General features: G+C 52.6%; 1 protein-coding gene across 1 annotated transcript in view; it reads right to left on the bottom strand.

The window, feature by feature from the left end:
• LOC105700443 (Down syndrome cell adhesion molecule-like protein Dscam2) overlaps positions 1-23,020 on the bottom strand; it is a 65,008-nt gene that overhangs the window by 10,249 nt on the left and 31,739 nt on the right. Inside the window, exons 4-13 of the mRNA XM_012426275.1 lie at positions 13,526-13,879; positions 11,748-11,912; positions 8,930-9,076; positions 8,529-8,646; positions 7,514-7,675; positions 7,074-7,357; positions 2,793-2,937; positions 1,738-1,889; positions 1,403-1,675; positions 858-1,142 (exon numbers count right to left, since the gene is read on the bottom strand). Of these exons, the coding sequence (XP_012281698.1) occupies positions 858-1,142; positions 1,403-1,675; positions 1,738-1,889; positions 2,793-2,937; positions 7,074-7,357; positions 7,514-7,675; positions 8,529-8,646; positions 8,930-9,076; positions 11,748-11,912; positions 13,526-13,879 (2,085 nt within the window). The remainder of the gene's footprint in view (positions 1-857; positions 1,143-1,402; positions 1,676-1,737; positions 1,890-2,792; positions 2,938-7,073; positions 7,358-7,513; positions 7,676-8,528; positions 8,647-8,929; positions 9,077-11,747; positions 11,913-13,525; positions 13,880-23,020) is intronic.

Raw genomic sequence — 23,020 nt, 5'->3', positions numbered from 1 at the left:
CCCCGCCAGGACTGACCACTGACGCCCCATTAAGAGACACATCTAGCATCGCAACCCCCACACATCCTGTTCGTCCTAGAAGCAAGCATTTCTCTGGCCCCTCCGGATGGTCCAGGAGTCCTCCAATTTTCTTTTACCATTGTTTCCTCCTTTCGTAATCATTTTATTATTTAAATTCAACGCGGAATGTCAGGAGACTCCCTCGTCAGCCGGAGCGACCATGGCAGGACCTTCCAGTCGGAGGTCCTGGATCGGGATGGGAAGGAGATTCGGAAGGCAACGTGCATCAGGACGAGGGGTCCGGTTCTCCAGGTTCTCCGGTGAATCCGGAATTCCATGCCCTGAGCGAGAAAAAAAAAAATGGAAACGTTCACCGAAGAAATATCTCTTTGAATGGTATCAAAGAAATGTATCGTTAATTCAAAGGATAATTACACGACTCGAGTAAAATCGAAATAAATTGCACGCAACGTTCCTTCGGAATTGTGACAATTTATATGAGCTTATTCGAATGAAATAATCATTCTCTAAGTGAACGAGATATCTCTTTGGTTCGATGATTTCTTTTTCTCATGACAGGGATCCTGTTTTTTACCGAGGAGAGATGCTGGCTGTAAATCCAGGTGAACCTGAGATCGGGACCCGGGGCGCCTCCGGGGCGACCCCATGGCGAGGGCGAGTCATGGGAGGCATCGATCGACCTTAATCACCGGGTCCTGGGGGACTCGCCTCCAGGGTCCTCCCCGGGGGCAGGGGGAGCAGGTCCTCCGACCACATTCTCACGGAACCCCACGCATTCCCACGCACCGGGCTGTCAGGGTGTCTTGGGCGGTCGCGGGGGCCTAGAGGGGGATTACCATGGACCACGAGCTGCTGCGTGTGCGACACCTCCGCGGCCAGGTTCCGGGCCACGCAGGAGTAGTTGCCGTTGTGATCTAGAGATAAACTTTCAATCATCAGTATGCTATTGTACTGGTTCATATTGTTGATGACGACGTGCTCGGAGGGGCCGAGCGCGCGGCCGTCTTTCAGCCAGGTGATCGAGATGGGCGCGTCGCCCCTGCTCACGGAGCAGGGCAGAGTGATGCGTTCCTTGAGATGAAGATCACGAGCCGCCGTGAAGGGGGTAATCTTGGGGGGAACTGAAAACGACAAAAGAGACCGTCAGGTCCAAATCCACGGAGCCAAATCGACGTCGACCCGGGGAGCCTGAAAAAATCGATCATCTCGAGCGCGACTTGGGTCGACATGCGAGTCGACTCCTCCGCGTCCTGGTCCAGGTCCAAGGGATGCAGGGTCCTCTTCGTGTCGCTCTTTAATTTTCCATCTCTCCGTTTTCCTCACTCGTCATGTTTTTTTTTATGGGGTTTGTTCTTTAACTCTTCCTTCTTTCAGGCCTTACCGATCACGGCCACCTCGCCCGTCCTCCTGGCGTTGTGCCCCTGCTTGTTCCGAGCCGCGCAGGTGTACTGCCCGGTGTCGGTGTCCTTCTGCACGCTGTTCACCACCAGGGTGCCATCCGGGAGCACCTTTTGCCGCAGGTCGTCCGGGAGTTCTCGACCTGCTCGCTCCCATTTGATGCTCTCTATGGGGTATCCCGCCACGGGGCATTTCAGCCGCAGCGTTTCCCCCGCCACGGCCGTCACCTTCGGGATCATCCGGATGTAGGGCGGTCCTGTGGGGAGGTATTTATTTAGCGTTTATGGGGCAGGTTTTTTTGGGGCCTCGGGATGGTACCGTAGACGTTGAGCCGAGCTGCGTGGGTCACTTTCCCTGCTCGGTTTTCGGCGGTGCAGGAGTATTCCCCTCCGTCCTCCACCATCACGTGGCTGATGTTCACGTGGGAGATCACGTCCCCGTGGACCGTCACGTACTGGCCGATCACCAACCTGTGGGGCAGGTCAGGGATAGCTAAAGTATGGTGGCGTGATTCGGCACAGTCTGGTGGCGGGATCTTGAATTTGGGATTGTTCGTCGTATTTTATTGATAACCATAGATCCAAGATTTTATTGATAACCGTGCATCCAACATTTTATTGACGACTAGAAATCCAGGATTCGGAGTTGGAGCGTCTCCAGGAGCACTCCAGAGGGAGCGAGACATCACTTCCACGTATCAAGAGGAGCGAGAAGGATTCCCGAGGGATGAAGGGACGCAGCATCCCGGATGGAGTCGGTCACCCAGTTTCCATCGGAGATTCGTCCCTCGTCTCGACCCCTCTTCTCTTTACCTAACCACCCCCCGGTAACTCGCCTCACAATAAATATCCTCCCTCCACCTCTCGCGTTTTTCTCCTCTCCCGCGGACTGGAAATTGAAATTGAAATTGCTCGGCCGGCAGGACGTTCCCGCGGGACCGCCGGACGCGGGGGCCACGTCGCCGCGGAAATTACGTTTTAATTATGAATCGTGGACTCTCTCTCTCGACTTTCCTTCTGTCCCCGAGTCTTTTTTTCCCGGCCTCCTCCCACCTTCGAAGAGAGGCGCCGGCCCGAAATTGAGGGAGGTACACCCTCGAGTCGCCGCCACCCGTCTGCCTCCTCCAATTTCCTGAGACCTTCCCTCGGGACCCGGGACACTCGCCCAGCATAATTTCCCAAAAAAGAAAATAAATCAATGAAATTAAAATAACCGAAGTCTGGGCGTCATCCCTATTAAAGCGCCCGAAAATCCTTCTTTCAATTTTAACTATCAAACTTGTCAAGATTAGTTATAATAAATAAAAATTGGGAATAAAGCCACTAAGAAAAGCGTCATAAAATGATAATATCTTCTTTTAACGAAGTACTCACCTCCCGTTTGTGGCCAAGGGGAAGCCGTCGAGGGCCCAGGCGATCTCAGGGGTAGGGTTCCCGGCGGCGGAGCACTTCAGGGACACCGACGGCCCGGATTGCAGGGTCTGCTCGATGAAGGAGTAGAGCAGCACCGGGGGTGCGTCTGAAACGCAAAGTCGGCCGGAAACGTGAAAAAAGACACCCCCGGAGGGTAGGCGGCCGAAAGGAGGATCCGCCTCGTTGAAGCTCTTTCAGCTCGGAGCCTAGTAAATGATGTCCAACCCCGTGGAGGGCCCCCGTGCTCGAGGGGGTGCACCCCTCTCACCTGGGATACGACGTATCACGCATCGTCTCGCTTTTCCCGGAAAACGCAAATGGGCACGATTTCTTAGCGCTTCCTACTTGGCGAAAAGGGGATTCTCCAGGATTCATCTCCCGAGGGCGGGGCATAACGTAATTAATATGCATTTACCTGTCGCGGGGCAGGTGGAAATTAACGACGTCGACCCTCGCTCGGTAATTCCCTCGGAAGAGTCGATCCTCGAGACGGAAGTAAAGAAGAAATAAAAATGGAAATAATCCAGTCCCTTATAAATAATAAGGTTCAATAAATAAAATAAAAATAGTATTTCCAGTCTCGAGTCGAGAGAAAAGAAAAATAGAATTGGAAATAATAATTTTCTCTTTCTGAGACACATTGTAGGGTGATTCCAGCACCCCTATTTTTTAGGTGGAGGGGCATGATCCGAGAGGGACGTGGGAATTATTTTAATTGATATTCGTGGATCCAGAGCAAAGAGTAGATTAAAATCGTGGCGTTTAAAAGTAATTCCGCCCCGGTGGCGGGAGTGGGCGGACTCCTCCACGTCCATTCGCGAGATTGAAAATAATCTCTTGGTGAACAATAATGACTCTAGCCGTTTCCAGAGGGAGTTTCGAGGTCGTTCGAGTGCGAGGAGCCGTCGATTCGGCGACGTCGCATCATCTCCGGAAGAGACGAGGGATAATACGGCCGCCGATCCAGCCTCCCTGTATCATCTCCACGAGAGATAATACGGCTGCCGAGAGGATCCCTTTCGTCTGAGGACTCACACCGCAGGAATTAATACGTCCGTTTCGTTTTAACGAGACGGACGACGATAGCGTGAGGACGTTAAAGCGAAGGAGGAACTGAAATCAGCGAGACGCGACTTTTCGAGAGATTTTTTCGAGACGCTCTCTTCACGGAAGCTGTAGGGGGAGTTTTACCCCCCGCGGGTGATTACGGCTTTGATGGAATTATCGCACATCCCCTGTAATGCACCGGGAGCGTTCGTCGATATCGCCGCGGTCGTTATCTCCTCCTTATGAAGTCCGGAAAAATTGAAGGAGCTGTCTCGAGAAATGATCCGACAGGAATTTATGAATTCTTCGCTCCAGTCCACTTTTCAAAAAAGCACGACTTAACATTGTTAAGCGGTAATTTTTGTAAGTGAGACTTCTCATGGCTCCTACTCATTTTCTTATCACATTTCAATACTTTCCAGGCTTCTAGGATAACTTCGGTCGGTAATTCCGTCTTTAACGCGATTACAGGGTTCGCGCGATGCGTAGGCCCCATTGTTCGACCACGTCTCGCGGTGGGTGGTGGGTGGCGCTCCTATCGGTATCACCTCCCGGTCGTTACCTCCGCGCGGAGTCGCCGAAGAGTGCGCGCCCGGGGGCGGGAGAGGTGCAAGCCGTTTCCGCGTGCACTCCGCGCGACAAAGGAGAAAGACAATGGACCCGCTCGGATGGAAACGGCGCGCGACGGCCCGGGGAACTTTTCCGACGTCTCTCCAGGCGAGTCGTCGCCGTCGCGCAAAGGAACCTCGCCCGGGATCGCCGGCAAACGAGGCCCGCCCGGGCCTGCTCCGTAATTAAAAAGTGTCGATTCGTCGTCATTAAAAACGCGACGGAATCCCGGAATTGATGAACCGTCTTCCCGGAGCATGCATATGCGCGAGAATTTTCCCCCAGACCGAGGGGTGGGAAAAAAGGAAGGAGGCAAAAAATGGGAAACTCGAAGGAAGAGAAAGATCCTCCGTCGCCGACGTCGAAAGAGGAAGACCCGAGGAGAACGACTGCTACTTATCGGACGAGGCGTCGCGCGTTAATTATAGGGACGCTGGTCCTTCCGGGTGCAAGGGTGCAGGGGTGCATTCGGCGGGATCGATAAGGGAGTTCTCCGCGGCTCTCTCATTTGTCCGGCGGGTAATCGCCGGCGCGCGAGAGAGAGAGGGGCGGTCCGCGAAGTAGAAATTGCGTTCCTTTTTCCTTTTTCCCTTTTTTCCCTCCTTTTTCGGCCCCGCTTTAATGCCGCTTCCTCCATGTATACATATGCGTATATAGGCGTACATTCACGTATGTACCCCCACATGGGCCCGTAAATATATCTATACACGTATATATTTTTATATATACGTGTATAGAATATACATCCAGGATGTAGGGGCGATATAGGATACGCCGCACGCGGCGTGTCTCTCTTCGTCTCTCTCGCACTCCCGCGCTCGCCGCTCGCTCCCTCTCTCTCGGCCCGCGGGCGCAGCGCTGTCGGCCGCGACGTACCTCCGCGCCGCCACCCTCCCACCCACCCGGAATTCCCTTTGACGTGAATTCCATGCATTACCGAGCCTGACGAGCGAGACGCTAACTTCATTGTTGTTTCAAAGGCCCCTCTCGCGGATGGCTGGACCAGATATAGGGCACGGGGAGAAGAGTCCGGGGAGAAGAGTGCCAAGAGTGCCGGCGTCGTCGCGGCCTCGAGTGCTGAAAAGAAGCCCTCTCCCGGAGTGCCGGCGACGGCACGGTCAGCTTTTGTCCGCCGAGCGTGCAATCCGATCGCGGCTTAATGCAGATCCGAGATGTCGCCACACTCTTGCACCCTGCTTCCGGAAACGGGCTTTCTTCCCTAGGGCCTGTATCCCGGTTCTTTGCCCCGGAAAAATGACGCCCGGTTTTTTATAACCTTACTTATCCCTCCACTTCTCCGGAACGTTTCTCTGATTTTGATAATCCACCTGTGCAGCGAGTGGTTTTTTTTTTCTTTCTTCTTTATTTGATTAACCACGGATGTCGATTTTTCTTTTTTCTTTTGTTTACTTTAGAAGTGAAATTTCGGGTAAGAAAAATCCTAAGAATGGAAAGGAGAGCGATTGAGAATTCGAAAAATTTCAAACTCGACTCGAAACGTATATCCTGGGTTCTGTTTTATCCCCCGGTGATAATTCGCCGATAAGACGCGACGACACTTAGCGGATCCTTGGATACTGCAGCCTCCGAACGATGCACTCCTCTTTACGGCCAAACGCGCCCTCCACCCCTTTTACATCGATCCCACCTTTGAGGGAAGCTAGATTGATATCCGCCCTCGGCTGTACGTCTTTACGAGGCGCTAAATTTTTTAATATATTTTACAACACCCCCCAAGGATTTTTATTAAACGTTTAAGAGGGTTCGATCTTATATTACGGCAGAGGGGAATTTAAGCTCCCACCTTTGCAAATCGAATTTTTACTCCCTTCATCCCTTGTCTCTTTATCCAAAGATATCCTTTATCCCCGGCTTAATGTAAATGTAAAAGGCACGAGGACAATTTGGCAATTTTGGAGAAAAAATTAAAAAAGAAGAAAAAAAGGAAAAGGTTCAAAGGCGATTTTTTGAGATTTCAAATCGAAGAGGAAGAGTCCGTGCGCTCTCTGGAGGTCGATCAGCTGATCGATGGATCGATTCCAGGGCGGTCAGGGAGGCGGCGAATCGACTCGCTGACCTGGTTTTGCTCTCCTCCGGGTTCTCCTTCGGGAAATCGGTCCCTGGGACCAACCCTCCCCCCTCTGGCGGGGTTTTATGGCGCATGAAATGGACTCTTAATACCTTAATGCCGGCTCGAGTTGCGCGCCCCATTCGGCACCACGTACGGCTCGGCCCTTCTTGGGGGTGCGGGAAATTTATCGGCCTCTTCCCCCCCGGCTTTTCCGACCTTTTAATCCCGCCAATTCCCACCGATGGACTCCCCGTTGCGGGGATTGTATTTAATAATGTAATAAATATCGACGCTCCGACCTGGTCGCGCCGCGCTTTGGTACTCCTCCTCTTGAGAGAGAGGAAAAATCTCAATCGAGCTTGAGATTTTTTAATGAGCCTCTAAATGATAACGATAAAATAACGAGGATAATGGGAAGATGGAAATACACAATAAACAGGTTTTTCGGTTGCCAAGTATTCTTTGAGTACTTTGAAAATTAGTCTCGGAGGAGGCATTTTTTGAAAGAGGCTCACCTCCCAGCTGTAGTTCCGCCGATGCTTGCGCGGTCTCTCCCTCCGATCTCTTCACGATGCATTGGTACATCCCCCTATCTTCTTTCCCGATCCCATTGAGCATGAGGACGTCGGATTGCCTCCCAGTCCCAGGAAGTTGTCGACCATCCTTGTACCAGGTGACAAAATGGGGCCCAGCCTGGGGATGAGTCCCGATCACGCACCTGAATTCCGCATTGCCCCCCAGGTGCACGCTCAGGAGACTCGGCGTCACCTCCACGTGCAGGGGGGCCGTCACTATCACTCTGAAAAAAAAAAAAGAAATACGATTTCGAGACAAATCAAAATTCAAACGATCCCAAATCCATAAAACTTGGAGAATCAGTGCCTAGTTAAACAGGTAAAATCGTACAGGGATTATTATTCCGCATAAATTATTCATATAATTTTAAGAGACTTACCTGAGCTCCGCGCTGGTTTCTCCTCCAGGATTGGTCGCCGAGCACCGATAAACCCCGCTGTCTTCAAGAGTGACAGCCTCGATAGCCAAAACGGGTCCTAGCAACCTGGTCCTGGGTCCAGGAAGGACCAAGAGAGGTTCCGCTCCGGTCTGGGCGTACCAGCTGCGGAAAAAGTGATTTTTAAGCGCTTCCACAAGGACCCAGGACTCCGTGAAATCCGGGAACTCCGGGACTCCGAAATTCCCTGGGAAGAATTTCGCGGCAAAATCCGGCAACGCGCTTCATCAATGTCCGCGGCAGAAACGCCGACAACAAAATCACTCCGGCCAGCCGGCCAATATCGATTCTTTATCGGGCCGCATATTTCACCGGGAGGGAGCGATATCCTATGAGCGACTCGCCTATCTAACATGTCGATCGGTTTCGAGAGATACCCCAAAGATAATCCCAGAGACTGCCCCCTGGAAAATTCGACTTTTCCCCGAGATCTCGTGTCGTCCCATTCGAGTTATCAATTTTATCGGATCCGCGGAAGGCAGGCGATACAGGTCAGGATTTCCTCAGGAAAGGTCAAGAGATCAGAAAATATGAAAATATAAAAAGCATGAAAGTATGAAAATATGAAAATCGAGGACCGGCCCACCCAGGATACGGCGAACTTCCGATTGCGCTACTCTTGAGGCTTCACGACCCCGTGACTCCACTTTCCTCGATCAAAGTCGCCCCTTTCCCCCCGTCAACGAGTACTACCCCCAGCATCCGTTCTCTTTTCTTCTCCAGAGATTCCTCGGCCCTCGCCGTTCTTTTTCCACCCTTTTTGACCTCCTCGGCCCCCGAAAAGAGGAAGCGAGGTGGTCTTCGGGTTCCTCTTCGAGGTCGGCCGGGCACGCGTAAGCCGGTTCTCCGTTCTCCCTGCACCCCGTCTCCTCTTCCCAGGACATATCCCACATCTCCTGGTTAGGTTCTCGTGTCGAAAGGAGCCGAGGAGCTTAGGTTGGCCTTGCACCGGGCTTACCGATATTCCGGAACGGGGCAAGCCTGAGCCACGCACACCAGGGAGGCTGACTCGTCCTGTGACACGTGGACCAGCCCGGAGTGCACCAGGATCACTGGGGCCATCACTCCTCTTTGGTCTGGAATTGCGAAATCGATCCCACGATCGTTTTTATGAATTTTCCACATTTTTTGGCAATTTTTTCTACGCAGAACTACATTTCTCTCGATCGTTTATAGCACGCAGAAAAATTATTCACGGCCATAAGAAGAAATTTGATTTGCTACGACAAATGTTCTTAACGTGATAAAGACTAGCAGAGGATAATTTTGAATTGCAAAATTTCAACGAGGAGGCGATAATTTTTCATTTAAATAATATGACGATTTTTGTTTTTTAATCATTCCTTTTCGATCCTTTACCGGCTATCCTGAAGTTGGCAATGGAGCTGACGACCACCTGCCTCGTCAGCCGGTGCATCGTCCTGCACCGGTATCCTGGAAACTGGTCGCTGAATTCCAGACGATGCACCAGGAGTTCCCCCGTAGGCAGGAGATGGAACTTCCCGTCTGAAATCCAGAAAGAAAAGGAGACTTTTCGACGATTCCACGATTTTGGCAAGATAATCGAGGGCTGACGAGTCCGGGGAATTTCTTCCCACCCTGAAAATCCTCTTCCTCGGAGGTGTTGCAATTTTATTCCCCATAATCCTGTGGGGTCTCGGCGATGAATTCCGGGATCTCTCGCGCGAGGAGGCGCCGAGTGAAAAGAAGTTCCCCCGCGGTGTTAGTTTTAACGCGTTCCTTTTTCTTCTTTCCTTCCCGAGCTTCCCTCCCCTTTCTCGCTTTCTCTCTCCGTTTTCGCCGAAGCGCATTTCCCTCGACATTTCTCACGAGGGCGGGGCTCGTTTAACTTTAATCCCAAAGTGCAGAAGACGCGGACCGCGGCTGAAACGCCATTTCGGAAGCGCGTCCTCGTGGGGCCGGATTTTCCAGGTCGTGATCCTAGATTTCTTGATCTATTTTATTTTCTCCTTGAAAAAATAGAGTCCCGTAGGAAGAAATTCTCGACACAAGAGTGCCCTGATTTCTTAGGATTTTTTATGTCCTTAATTTTTTTTTTTCCTGCATTCGAGAAATTGCGCCGATTCAGCGCCAAGTGCATTATTCGGCGCGCCGAGTTTCTTTACGAGAGTCGGCGCTCGCGCATGCATAAACGGCCGAATATCTCGGCGCCTGGAGCATTTAGGCAAAAATGGCGCATACATTCATGACACGAGTCGTTCATGCCCGATCGATTGAACCCCGAACGAACCCGGTAGGACCACCCGGTGCCGAGATATTCGGGGTCGAAGCTCGGCTCTTCGTTCATTACAAGTCTGGTGCATAGACGCGAGCGCATCTTTTCGGCACCGCGGTGAAGATTCCGGTATTCAGCTCGGCGCAGTGCTGGAAAATGTGAAAAGAAGTCTTCCAGCAGCGTTACGCTTAATAGATTTTCCCCAGGAGGCTTTCATAGGCCCTCGTTAAAATGTTCCTCCTCGGCGAGGACCTAGTGCGACTTTCCCCTAGAGCTGCACATGAAAAGCGGAATTGCCCACCCTGGAAGACCCTTTTTCGAAATCTGTCATCCCTCAAGGGAGGCCTCGACGAAATCAAGAGACAGTTCGATGTATATATAAAAAAAAAAAATGATATGTCGCTTTCATTCAATTACAAGCTACGAGGGAAGGCGTCTCTTCGAGGTATGGATTCGAGCCAGAGATATGGCTTATCCCGGCGGGGTTATAGCGATCTCGCCTTGGATGCAACTATAACAAGGTTTATTATTCCTGGGATTCAGGTCGTCGGCGAAGCGGCGCATCCGGAAGTGCATTCGCCTGGAGGTTCCTCCGATAAGGGACTAAAGGGACGTGCGACGTCCATTCGGTTGGGCTAGGTCGGGAACGTATCCGGTACCAGTTACCTAATCGGGCAGGATAACACCACGACAATTTCCCGGTCTTATCCTCGACCATTTCTCAGGAAGGATAAGGTACCGAGATCCTAGGACCCCTAATCACTAATTAAAAAATTCGAGAGATACCATTCTCAGCCAATACGACTCCTATGCACCCGTACCTGTACTGCATGGATGCGCTTATTACTTCTCAACAAGGTTAATAAAAAATGCCAAAGAAAATTTTGTTATTACTTTCATGCGGTTATCTAATCGGCATAGACATTACGAGACTACTAGAATGTAGGAGTCCTGGATATAACTGCATTATCCGAGGGTAGCAGGCCAGCGTCCTGGAGGGTGCATCCAGGAGTGCACTCGGCCGGAGGTCGGGCAGATAAGGGACTAAAGGGACGCAATGCCCGTTTAGTTGGGTTAGGTCGGGACATGCCCGGTTCTAGTTACCCGACCGGATAGGATATTACCGTGCGGTGCACATACACGACCATAGACAGGATGCATGCACTCGCGCGTGCACTCTCGCGTGCACTCGCTCACACCGAGTCGGGGTGCAATCTCATCCTGAATGGAACGAACGTCGAGAGGAGGGGAGGGGGCTATCTGGCAAACCGAATCAGGCTAACGAGCGGGTCCCAGGACCAGGACCAGGTCCTGCAGGATGCAGTCCGTTTCCCGCCACCGGATCCTTTTTCGCCTCGCAAACTTATGCACCACCCTGACCCCCGCGATCAATGGCACCCCCTTGGAGGGGCTCCAACTCGCCGACTTATCGCCAGGACTCGAATCCTCGAATATGCAGAAAAAGGACCCGTCCGCAAACAGGACGCGCGATAAATTCCCAGGACCCTCGGGTCATTAATCCTCGATTGCCCGAGTCACTCCTTTCCTCGCGAAATGCCATTTCCGAGGTGCAACCGAAGTGCATCCGAGATTTGGCGTGCACTCGGTACCCTTACCCTTATTCTCCAGGACGACGCGTCCTGTCGCAGGTCCCTGGGTTATATTGCCGTGCTGGATATTAAATTTCTGCCCCGCGTCCCAACCGGCGTAATACGTATGTGTAGATATCGCGGCCATAAACGTAACTCTTCCTGCGCCTCCCCTCCCTCACTTCGTAACTGCACGCGGTATTACTGCAGCTGCATGGTTGCACTTCCTCGCGAAACCGATTCCCGGGAATCGAGGGTCGGCAGGTCCTGCGCCAGGATCTTTTTCCATTTTTTTTTCTTTCAATGTTTTTTTATTTCTACTTTCGTTCTTATTTTCTCCCCTGCCACTTACCTCCTTGCAGCGAGGGGTAAATGTAGAAGGACGGCTCCTGCAGCCAGGACACCACTCGCACGAGGTCCTTCACGAAACTTGGCACCACACACCGCAATACCGCGGTGCATCCCCTGGCTGCACCTCCCATCACCTCCACGTCCACTTTGTATGCCTGGGCCACCACTGAAAAAGAATTAATCTTTTTTTATTCCAAGGTTTTTCATGAATTTCTGACAATTATTTTTTCGAAACGTGGTTATGGTAGAATAAATGGTTTTTAATTTTCGGTAAAAGGGCGGACTTTGGGAAGGAGGCTATTTGGTCAGGGGCGGGGGACTTTTGCAGAGTTTAGGGGGACGTCCATTTTCGCGATGCCATTCTAGGGGGTAAAGGGGAACGGAAGAGGAGCTTTTTGGCGAAGCTGCCGAGCGGTGCGAAATAATTATTGCGCTTGGGCGTCGGCCAGGATGCGCCCCAGAAGGGAGGGAAATCTCTTCGAGACCTCCCCGAGAGTCGGAGGAAGTTTCCTCCGGAGGCTTTGTCGACCCCGAAGAGAGCCTGCGAAGAAGCCGCGAGAGTCCTCCCCGAGGAGCCCCCCGTCCGCGTTTTCAAAGGAGTCTTTTAAGCGGCGCGGCCTCAAAGACGCGCCCGAGAGCGGCTTCGCAAAGTTACGGCCGGGAGGAGTAAATGTAACGATTTTCCCCGGGGAAAATTACTGGCGAAACCGCGGCAACAAATATGGCCGCCTACCCCATACCGCGAATTATTAGCCGGCGCGTTTAAAGGCAAAAAAAATCCTTTCTGAAAATATTCCCAAAAACCCGGCCAAAGCGCATCCCGAGGTGGAGTATCGTTTTCGCATTTCAGCGGAGCATCGATTCAGTTTTATTTCCTAATTTCGCTCCAATTTCTTTTTTTTTTGACCGAGGATTAATTATCCTCGTCGCGGGTCGCGTCAAAGACTTTGAAGAGAAACCTTTTCGACGCTCCGGGGCGCCTTCGGGCAGGCTCCTTTTTTAAAGGCCCTTTTTCCCCCAATTTTCGAAAAGAGATTTACCGGACGTTTCTCCGGGAAGAAAGTTTTAATTAACGTCACGCGTCCCCGTCGTTTACTTTCGGGGCCCGGAAATCTGGTCCCCCTTCCGAGGGGCGTCGCGACGCCCCGGGTCGGCCTGGATTTGCATTCAGATTGCGTTTTTAAAGAGGTAATTACACGGCCCGTGCCACCAGACGTGTCGGAAATCGTCGCCCATGGTCGGCATAGTAATCACCAGTCGACCTCCTTCCTCGCCCCGAACTAATCAGCGATTTTCTATCCCGGGGGGTCCCTTCCTTCCTTCGGGACTCCCCCTTGTAAGACCACACTCCCCCTTCGTCGATAAAAAAAAATAGAAATTCAAAGAAAATCCGAAAATCTCAAAAGTAAACGCGACGATCCATTTTACAAAACTGCCCCCTTATCGTAAAAAATTAGTATGTAATCGAAACAGCCCTGACAAAAAAATCCCATAAATAATCCCCGCCTCTTTTCAGAGTCGGGAATATCCATCCCGGGACTCGGCCATTAATTAATTAATTACCGTTCAAGAACAAAGCCGGATATACCGCGGCGGTAAATCCTCTTCCTTCCGATCGGCCTGGCCCGAAGGATAATCCTGGGAAGCTATATCGGTTTTAAAAGGGAACCTCATTATATCTGGGGATGATCGTCGTTTTCCAAAATTTCCGGGTCTGATAATTCCGTTTTGAAAAATTCTTCCCTGGGTTTATCGAGGATCGATGAGAGATGCACCTACCAGCCCTGACTTGGACGTCGCGACTGAGGACTCTGCCGACGGAATTGCTGGCGACGCATCGATAGGCCGCACTGTGCACATCCTGGCGATATGCAGCTGCAGGAAAGGGGAGCAGGACGAGGGTGCCGTTTCTGAGGACTCGGCGCACCCCGGATACGTCTCCGACCGGAAGTCCGTCGGCGGTGGACCAGTCGATCTCGGGTGGAGGACTTCCGGTTGCCGCACAGTCCAGCCAGGCCCCGCTCGAGTTGGAGAACTCCAGCTTCGAGGGGGGTTCGATCAGGAAGCTGGGTCCTCTCAGGTGGGCGTCGAAGCCGTGTCCATTGACTGCACTCACGGCCGCCGCGGCTGCACCTGCGAACAGAGGTTGCACCTGAGAAAACCTGGGATGCAAGTTGGGACTGCTGCAAATAAAAGAAAAAAAAAAATTCATCGAACCGAAGAAATAGTTTATTCATCCAAAGAGGAACTATTTCACTCGGATGAATTGTCATAATTTACATAAATTTCAAAGAAATGTTAGGAGCTTCCCGAAATTCCAGGAATTCCGGAGGAGTGTAGTCGCCGATCGGAGTGACGCGCGATTCGATTTGACCCGATTGGATGATTAATCCGATCGGCGGATCCGGTGCAACGGAGCCGGATAATTTGGTCCGTCGCTCGTCCTGGTGACATCCATCGAATGCGAGGGATCGCTCCCACCTCTTCAGGATTTCCGAATTTTTCCTGGCCGAGTCCACGTCGACGCAGAATTCTGGGTCAAAGAGTTCCTTTCGCTCTCATGAAAGTTCTCCTTCCATACTTTCTTTTCCTCGTTTTTCCTTCTCCAGGATGCATTTCTCCCCGCTAGGACCTCGCGAGGGATTTTTATCCTTAAAATATAATCCGCCGGAAATGCAAGGAAGCGCCTCTTCCACGTCGAGGAGCGCGTTCTTCGGGTTCTCCGGGAGGTAAATTCCCGAGGAGGGAAACTCCCATCCGGATTCCGGGATCCCGAATCTTTCCCCATATCTTTCACCGAGAGGAAGCCCCGTTTTACCGGGGACAAGGGGGAAGGATCCGAAACGCATTTCGATGTAGATGAGAGTCGTCCCTCTTCGGCCGAGAGGACGAGTTCGCCCCTCGAGCGGTTCCCGAAGAGATCGGTCAAGTTTGGTCTGACATCCGTCTCCCCCCAGGATGTCCTCCGACGAGAAACGCCATGTCGACATCTCCAGAGTGCCCCCCCTCCCCGGGGGTAATGTAATTTCCTTGTAGATCGAGCTCCTTATTTTTCCATCCAGGGTGGAGGCGCCTCCACCCCTCGCTGGGTGATTTCGAGGGAAATGGCGACTCGGAGGAAAATTCCCCTCCCTTGGTCCTTTCGACTCGAGGCTTCAAAAAAGATGTCCCTCCAGAGACGAGTGAGAAAAGAATTATCAAAAGGGGTTATCAATTTCGGAATCGAGGAAATTTAAAGCATAGTCGTTTATTAATTGAAATGGCAGATTCAAGGATAAATTCGGTTTCCCAGATTTTCTGTCCCTCCTCAAGGTTTAAAAAAGAAAGAAAATGTCTTCCAGAATCGAGGGTGGTTTTCGATTTTTTAAATTGGAGCCGTAGTCGCCCACTAATTGGGATCGTAGATATTACAGGGATATCGCTCAACTCCAGCTGATCGACTGGTATATCCCGGCGTAATTACCAACATGCGCGAGTGGCCGTGGGAATTGATTCCGTTTGTCTAGGGAGGGAATTATTAATCGAGCTCCCTGTGATCCGATGTGCATCATCGTTCACGGTTTGCCGTCCAGGAAGCTCTCGAAGCCCGGTGTGCAGGTCGTACCCCCTCGACCCCGAAGAGGCGGCTTTTCCGCCTCGAATTTCGGCCCGAAATTTCCTCTCGTCAATTTTCGAGAGATACGGGGCGTTATGAATTCCTCAGGTACCCCGGTGCAGGAGGTATTCGCGGTGCAATCGAACGTTGCATAATCGAGGACCCCAAGGAGTACCGCGAGAGATAGGGCGCGAATCGATAGGCGGAACAAACTAGGAGGGTGGAGGGAAGGCGAGGAAGAAGACCGCGATTCAATTTGCAGACTCCGAAGTCGCAAGACGCGGAAGAGGGTCGAAGAGGGCGAAAAGAGCGAGGAGGACGAGAAGGGACGAACATGCCGAGGACGAAGAGACCGAGGACGAGGACAAGTCCACGCGAATGTTTGCCGATTCGATCAAGGCGACAATTATTTGATCCGGCGAGAGGGGAATGAAAGCCCACCCCGACGTAGTCCGGGGGTGCCAAGAGGCATCCTTACTTGTTCTCCGGGGAAGTTCCCTCTCGAGAGGTCCTCGACTTCGAGCCTCCCCCGGATCGGGTGTCTCCGACGTTTCCCTCGATTTGCTATCGCTATCACCCCCAGGAGGGCCGGGAACTTTGCATTTCTTCCAAGACTTCTCCCCCGTTTAAAGGGTTTCGAGAATCTCGAAAACGGTGCGGTATAAAAAATGCTTTCAGAATTTACAGCTGAAAGATATTTTGAGAATTTAGAGCTGGACAGCCATTTCCGAACCCTGGATTTAAGAATAAAAACGCATCACTTATCGGAAGAAGCTCGATACGCGATGATAACCAGTGGCGGCCATCTTGCGTTGTTCTTACGTTTTCGAATTATCAATGGATATAAAAACGATTTAAAAAAAACCCCGCAACCCCCCTTGTCGCTACAATTTATACTTCGAAAAAAGGACATGTCGGCCACGTGTTGACTACCTGTCTGCCACCTGGCGGTGGTTTCCAGGGGTGCGACAAACGACTGACCGACTCGGTGCCGGCGGCTTCGAGCAACCCTCCGCGAGATGGCGACGTCACTTCCACCCCCCGGGGTATCGACGGACAAAGAGTGGCCCACGTCGCCGCCCCGCGGTTCGATAATTAATTCCCGTAATGAGTGCAATTAGGAGGCCACTTCGCCGCGGGCCGAATTCAGCCCGACCCTCAACCTGGAGATATACCTGTCGAGGCGTTCATCGGCCAGGAAACCTGAGAAAAAAGGAGCCCCCCAGCGAATCCGAATATCGGACGGTACCGGCAGGTTCGACCACCCCGATCGAAAGCCCCGGCAATGGTACCGCGCTCGATTTACCATCGTTCAATTCTAATTCTCGATTTTAGAGACGAGACGCGAGGAGGGAACAAGGAGGAAAAGCCCGCAGATCGATAGGCAAGGCCGACTCCGAGTCTGCGAAGAGGAGCCATTGACACGACTCGTGCTCTCCAGGGCCATCGTTTATTAGTATTTAATCGTAATTACCGGTTTATCGTTATTTAATAGTAAATCTCGATTTTAGGAGCAAGAGGCGATTATCTCGGTAACTCTGAATTTTAAGGCGAGAGGGGAATAAAAAGGGATGAAAATCCCAGAGGTCGACCGGCAAGGCCACCTCCAAGATGAAGAGGAGGCCCTGACTCGGCCTCCGCTCTTCAGGGTCTCGATTTTCCCTGACTTAATTGTAATCCTCGATGTCGAGACGAGACGCGAGGAAAAAAACCGAGGAAGAGCCGGGAGATCGATAGGCAAGGCCGCCTCCAGGACGGCGAAGAGGAGGCATTGACCCGGCCGGCGCTCTTCAGGGCCTCGAAGCGGCCTCGAAGAGCCCGGGGATGCATCCCAAGTGGTCCGGGGCACGTACGTCGACGCGTAATCGGGCCGCTTTAGACTGCTCTTCCCCGTGCTCAAGATATTCACCCCGGCGAGTCGGCGAGGCGTCTTCAGGGTCTCTCGAGTCGGGCCCTCGAGCCGCTCGAGTCGGGGCTAACTCGAGCTTGAACTTCGGCAAGTTTAACTCCCTCGTCGGCCGGGACTCGTTATTCCCGAGGACGATTTCACTTGGAAACTCGTTCGCGACACCTGAAGCTCCCCGTGCCGGGACTCGACGATGGCCAGGGGGGGTGGAATTGGGGTGGGGGTGGAATAAGTACGGAATAAGTCCGGAACGAGTCCCGGAAGTCCCGGGAAGTCCGAGGCCGGAAGCGCCGCCGAGTTCGGGGAGGTTGGGATGTCCTCTTGGGGGTGGGGGTTGGAGGTGGGATAGGGTGAGTCCTGTTCCCCGGCCTTGGAGGGACCGCCGGTGGCCATTTTCGGAACGACCTGGTTTTATCGCGGCGTTCTCGTTCCCGATGCTCGTTCCCCTGGACCAGGGATGTTGGAGGGGTTGACCACCTCGCCACCCCCTCGAGGGCCTCCGACTCCGGGAAAAAAGGACCCGGGCCCCTGGTCCATCTCCGTACCTCTATATATCTTAAAAAAAGTACTGGCCTGCCAAAATTTAGATACTAAGAAACAACTTTGCTAAACTGAGGGAAATTATGGAAAATAATGGGTAAGAAGACCTGGTTCATCTGCATAACTCTACGCGTTCAGAAACTACGAGATACGGCGGAAATTCTCAAAATTTCATATACACGCCGAACCTCAGAAATTAATAAAGAATTTTTGAAAATTCCCCGCATGTTCATCCTAACCTGTATATTTTTAGAGTGATAAGGAAAATAAGGAAAAGTGCATCGATGTTGAAAAATGTTCGAAATATATTTTTCTCTTCAGAAAAGGAGGACCTCCCTCGGGAAGGGAGAGCGCCTTCTTGTCCGGGGCTTTTAGAACGCTTTAAAATGGAACGGAGGTTACGCGCCGGAGCACTCGGCGTTACCTCGGAGACACGGGTCCCGTCTTTCCTCCGGGATGGGGACTCAAGGGACGTCTCGATGCATCCCCGGGAAAAGTGCGCGAGCCGCACTGCGCGGGCCGAGGTCTCCCCCGATGGCGCTCGGACCTCTCTGTCGCCCCCGCGAGCGGCCGCATGCGTCCGTCTCTCTCCAACACCCACGGTCAGTCCCATAGCCCGGCGCACTTTTTCCAAAAAGGCCGACAGGCATTAATCAGCGACAAGGGAGGGGAATTTCCATGTTTATCGTAAACAATAAACATGTTGAGGGATAGTTTTCATTGATAAGGGGTAGGGGGAGGGGGTGAAACATCATACCATCGCGTTTCGAGTTTCCATTATCCGGAATGCCGTTGCAAAACTGCATTTTCGAGCGTCCTCGAAATTTCATCGTTCTCCGGTCTCGTGCGCCCGAAGGGTGGGCACCCTCCCCCGACAATCACTCTCTGACCCCTCTTCACCCCTTTCCCTCCCGACTCTCATTTCTTGCCGAGCCTTTTTCGCTAATTGTAACGGCCAACGCCTTCCTGCCACGGAAAGGAGGCCGCGTTTCGCAACCGGCCACCTCGGCCGGGCGGAATTATTAATTCTCCTCTTTCGAAAATGTTTATTTACCGGAGGTAGGGGGCTCCCTGGATTTTCAATTACGGTAAATGTTGCTGCACCGAAGAATATGTCGGGACAAATCTATACCCCGGCGGGCGGCCCGGGGGAGGGCCGACTAATGAGCAACCGGGTAATTGGCGCGGCGCACTTAAATCCCGAATGTTTCAGCAATTTCCAATTTTGCATTGATTCCCCCCTGTCCCCTTTTCCCGTCTCTCGGTGCATAACGAGCGGTTCCAACTATTAATTCCGCCCCTACACTCCGCGTCCGCGGGAGAGGCCAGATTTAGGGTCGATTATGTCGCTCGAGTTGCGGGCCGATCGCGAAGTGGCCCAGAAATCCATTATTCTATTAGAATGCCCCGTTCTCTATTATAGGGATGTACTTGATGGGGAAAAATTAAATAAAGCGAATTAAAACGGCCAGAATGGCTGGGGGGTGGTTTTCGGAGGTTAGGGAGCGATGTCGAGGTTCGGCCGGACGCCGGAACAGCTGATCGCCCGTCGACGCCACGTGGTCGCGTCTTTCCAGAGTTCCCCAATTTTCATTTACCCCTTTATATCTCTTTTCCATTCACAAGATTAGAGTTATTCCCCGATTTCTCGATACAGTATCCAGGAACGCATGTCACGCGCCCCTTTCGCTGGATCCGCGCCCTCTCCGCGATTAAATATCATATCAATCCGGCCCGAACAAAGTGTTTCTATAGAGGCGTTCCCCCTGTGTGTGAAACCCGCGAGCGTTCTCCCGTTCTCCACCCCATGAAAAAGCCGGTCCTTTTGAATTCTTTTTCGCCCGTTTCGGCACTCGTTACGTCCATCGGACCATTCAGTGGGGACCAGGGGTGCAGGGGGTGCGTTAGGCCCGAGGACGAGTCGCGGTGGGCGCGGAAATAGCGGAGTTCCAGTCGATAAAGCAGATTCCTAGCCGGCGCCCGGGGCGCGGCAGGTGCGGGGGCACCTGCAGTTGCGGCCGAATATCAGCCTGCGGGAACAATGAGCGCAATCAATGCGACGCGCGGCGCCCTTCGACGTCAATCAAACGGCCGGCGTACGCGCCACTAGCCCATTGGCCCCGATTGCCTTTTGTCACCCTGCGCGACGGCCACCCCCTGATAGAGCGAGAGGGCGCGAAGCGCCTCCTGTCGCCCGAGAGAGACGCCCGAGGGATATCGCGACCCCGACGCGACGCCGCGGTCCATTCGGACGAATTTCCCGGCGTCGCGACGCGCGTTGCCGGGCCGACCCAATTCCGAGGGGTGGGAACCACCCCTTCGCGTGTTAAGGGCTGATCCGAAACTCTGGATTTAATCTAAAGGGACTGGAGTTAGGATCGCCTCAGGGGAGGATGTTTGTGGTTTTAATGATTTTAGTGATTTTAATGGTTCGAATGATCTTAATGATTTTATTGATTTTCCCAATATTCCTCAATTTTCTCACTTCCCTCCCCCGGTCTCCTCATCACTCTCAATATAACCAGTACTTCGTCAATATTTTATCTCGATTAATCCTAACAAAGAACTTATCCGGGTGCATGTGCAATATCGCCCCGTCGGCCGTGCGATATTACCGCCCCTGTTTACCGCCGTGCGTTATCAGGCATGGCTTGATAAGGGCGTTCTTTAATATCGCGTTACGGGGACGACGGCACGGCTTGTTAGCGAAGCGACGTCGCCGGGTTTACGGTTTAGACAGTTTGGAAGGGAGGTTGAGCCCGGCAAGGGGTGGGTGGTGGGTGGTGGGTGGCGTATTACGCTTAGCAGCCGCCGAAGAGGACGCGGAGGACTCGGAAGGGGCGGCGAAAGGGGAGGGAAGAGGACACCGATGATTTCCCAGGAGGCCACGTCTACGTCTCCATCCTCTCCTCCTCGACGTCCTCCTTCGACGGCTCTCGGTCTCTCCGAAGATGGCCTTAGCGCCGTCTCGACTAACGTCCTCGTTAGTTTCCCACGCGACATGATCCTCCCGTGGCGTTCCGGCGGCCATTTTGCCCCAGCCGGGGTGGGACGCCCCCGCCCCCGATCTTCCGATCCGACTCGATACTCTCCCTCGAGTGTTTGTCAAGGGTATTATTCTCTCGGATAAATCTCGACTTGGGTAAAGGTTTTTACTCGCGGGGGAGTTTCATCCCCCTTGACTCCACTTCGAGAGGGAACGCTTCCTATTGGGGTAATTTAATATCAGAGCGAATTCCAGGACGGGGGCATTTAAATTATTTCCTTTAAGGAGGTATTTAGATCATTTCCTTTTTATTCCTCCGTTTTATTAGGGGATGGGAAGTGAAATCGAGACCTGGAGGGATAATGCCCCCGCAAGTGGGGCGGGTTATCGGGCGGACAGGTTCCTTCGACGAGAGTCGGGATTACTTTCGGGGAGTCCATTCCGGCGTCCAAATCACCCCCGCAACCCCCGCCCTTATCGCAAGACTCCAGGCGTACCTAGGGGTACTCCTTACCGAGTCCACCTTAGTCGGACCACCCCTTCGAGAGTACACCTTGAACGAGCCACCCCTTACTGGTCCACCTTATCCCCTCACCCCCAAACCTTACCCAGGTGTAATCGAAGGTACCGCTCGTTCTTAAGGACACCTTCGGGAGCTTCGCACCCCTCAAGGAGCACCTGGCCGCAGGTGCCAACCCCTCCGTCCCTAAACTTTACACCCCTTCGACATACCCCCGCCGATATAGGCGAAGCCACTCAAGTCGATCGCTCGGGTTACCGAGCCCATTGGCCCGCCTAATTTGCATCGACCTCGCACGAAGTGATGCCAATTAGCCGTGAAATCCGCCGACGCGTTTGCCACACCCCTTAGGCACCCCTAAAAGCGGCGAAAAAAATTATTAAAAAATTCCGAAGACAAATAATCACCCCCACTAGGTTTTCCATAGCCACGATTTGGTAATCTACTTCGTTGCTCCTTCCGAATCGAGTTCGTGAAATTTATAAAAATATGGGAATTATTTTTTTTAAACGCTTTTCTAAGGTGTACAGGGGAGATAGCGACGAAAGGCTCGGTTCTTAGTTTTTTCTCAAGGTCCTCGGACTCCATGCAAAACAGTATGCAAATCGGCCGTCTCAAAGCCAGGGTGTCGCGATTATTTCACGGACGTCTCTTAACGACGCAATCTAAATTCCGCGCGGGACACCGCGTCGTCGGGACGGGACGCGTCCCGGTCGGCATCTTAGGCGGATTAATACCCCCGGGTATGGTAAGTGGACGTGTACGTGCCAGAGGCGAATGCCGGGTCGCCCTGGACTTGTCCGGATCCGGATGGAAGACTTCCAACCGAAGGTCGGCCCGATGGGAATCTCGAGAGTGTCGGCGACCGGTCCGCAACTAGTTGCGGACTGTACTCGGCAGTAAATGCTTCTGGACCTGTAAATGCTCCTGGACCTGTAAATGCTCCCGGACTTGTAAATGCAACCCCGATTGCGAGTTCTCCGAAGAGGGTCCCAGAGGACTGGACTTCGAATTCGGACGCTGCGAACCGTCATCAAGTTCCTTTCAATCCGCTTTCTCTAACTCGCGGAATTTTCAGGCGGCACGTTAGCAATTCTTCGCGATTCTGGAAAAATGTATGTGATGGATTTTAGATATCAAGGTTCGGGATAAAAAAACCTAACAATTCTTTCGGTGGTCCTTCCCACCCCAGAATTAATTGTACAATCCGTTGCAATTCCGTAAAAAATGTGCGCAAGATTTTTTCGGGATCAAGATTCAGCTCTAGAAACGTAATAATCCTTTAAGCAGTCCTTCCCTCCGTCCATACAACTCGTCCGAGGTTTCCTCATCGGTGGCGGACGTTCCTGGACGGTTTCCAGGAGAATCCTTCGGGAGTTCGGTGTTTTAGCCGCGGAATTGCGCCTTCCCGGGGGTGGCGAATGCCGGTCGGCGGTCTGTGCCCGTACATTGTTTCGCACGCAACTTTTTCTACCAAAGAGGCTACGCTCCTGGAGAGTTTCCAGGAGAATCCCCGGGAATGGAGTCGTCCTTTCCGCCGCCATTCCGCGAGGGACTCTCCGGATGCATCGCGAAGTTGCATCGTCCGGGGCATTATTCCTCCGCCCTCCCCATCTAGGACCCTAGGAATCGTTCCTGAAAATTGTCGGAGGGAATCCAGAGGGATACCAGGTGCTCCCTTCGCCCTCGGGGGTGGTTTGGTCGCCACCCCCTGACCTTTCCTCCTC

The sequence above is a fragment of the Orussus abietinus genome, unplaced genomic scaffold (genome assembly GCF_000612105.2).
Source record: "Orussus abietinus isolate OABI.00-Male unplaced genomic scaffold, Oabi_2.0 scaffold2, whole genome shotgun sequence".
Taxonomy (NCBI): Eukaryota; Metazoa; Arthropoda; class Insecta; order Hymenoptera; family Orussidae; genus Orussus; species Orussus abietinus.
Note: the sequence above shows the minus strand (reverse complement) of the source record. Positions and strands in the feature narration are given on the sequence as shown.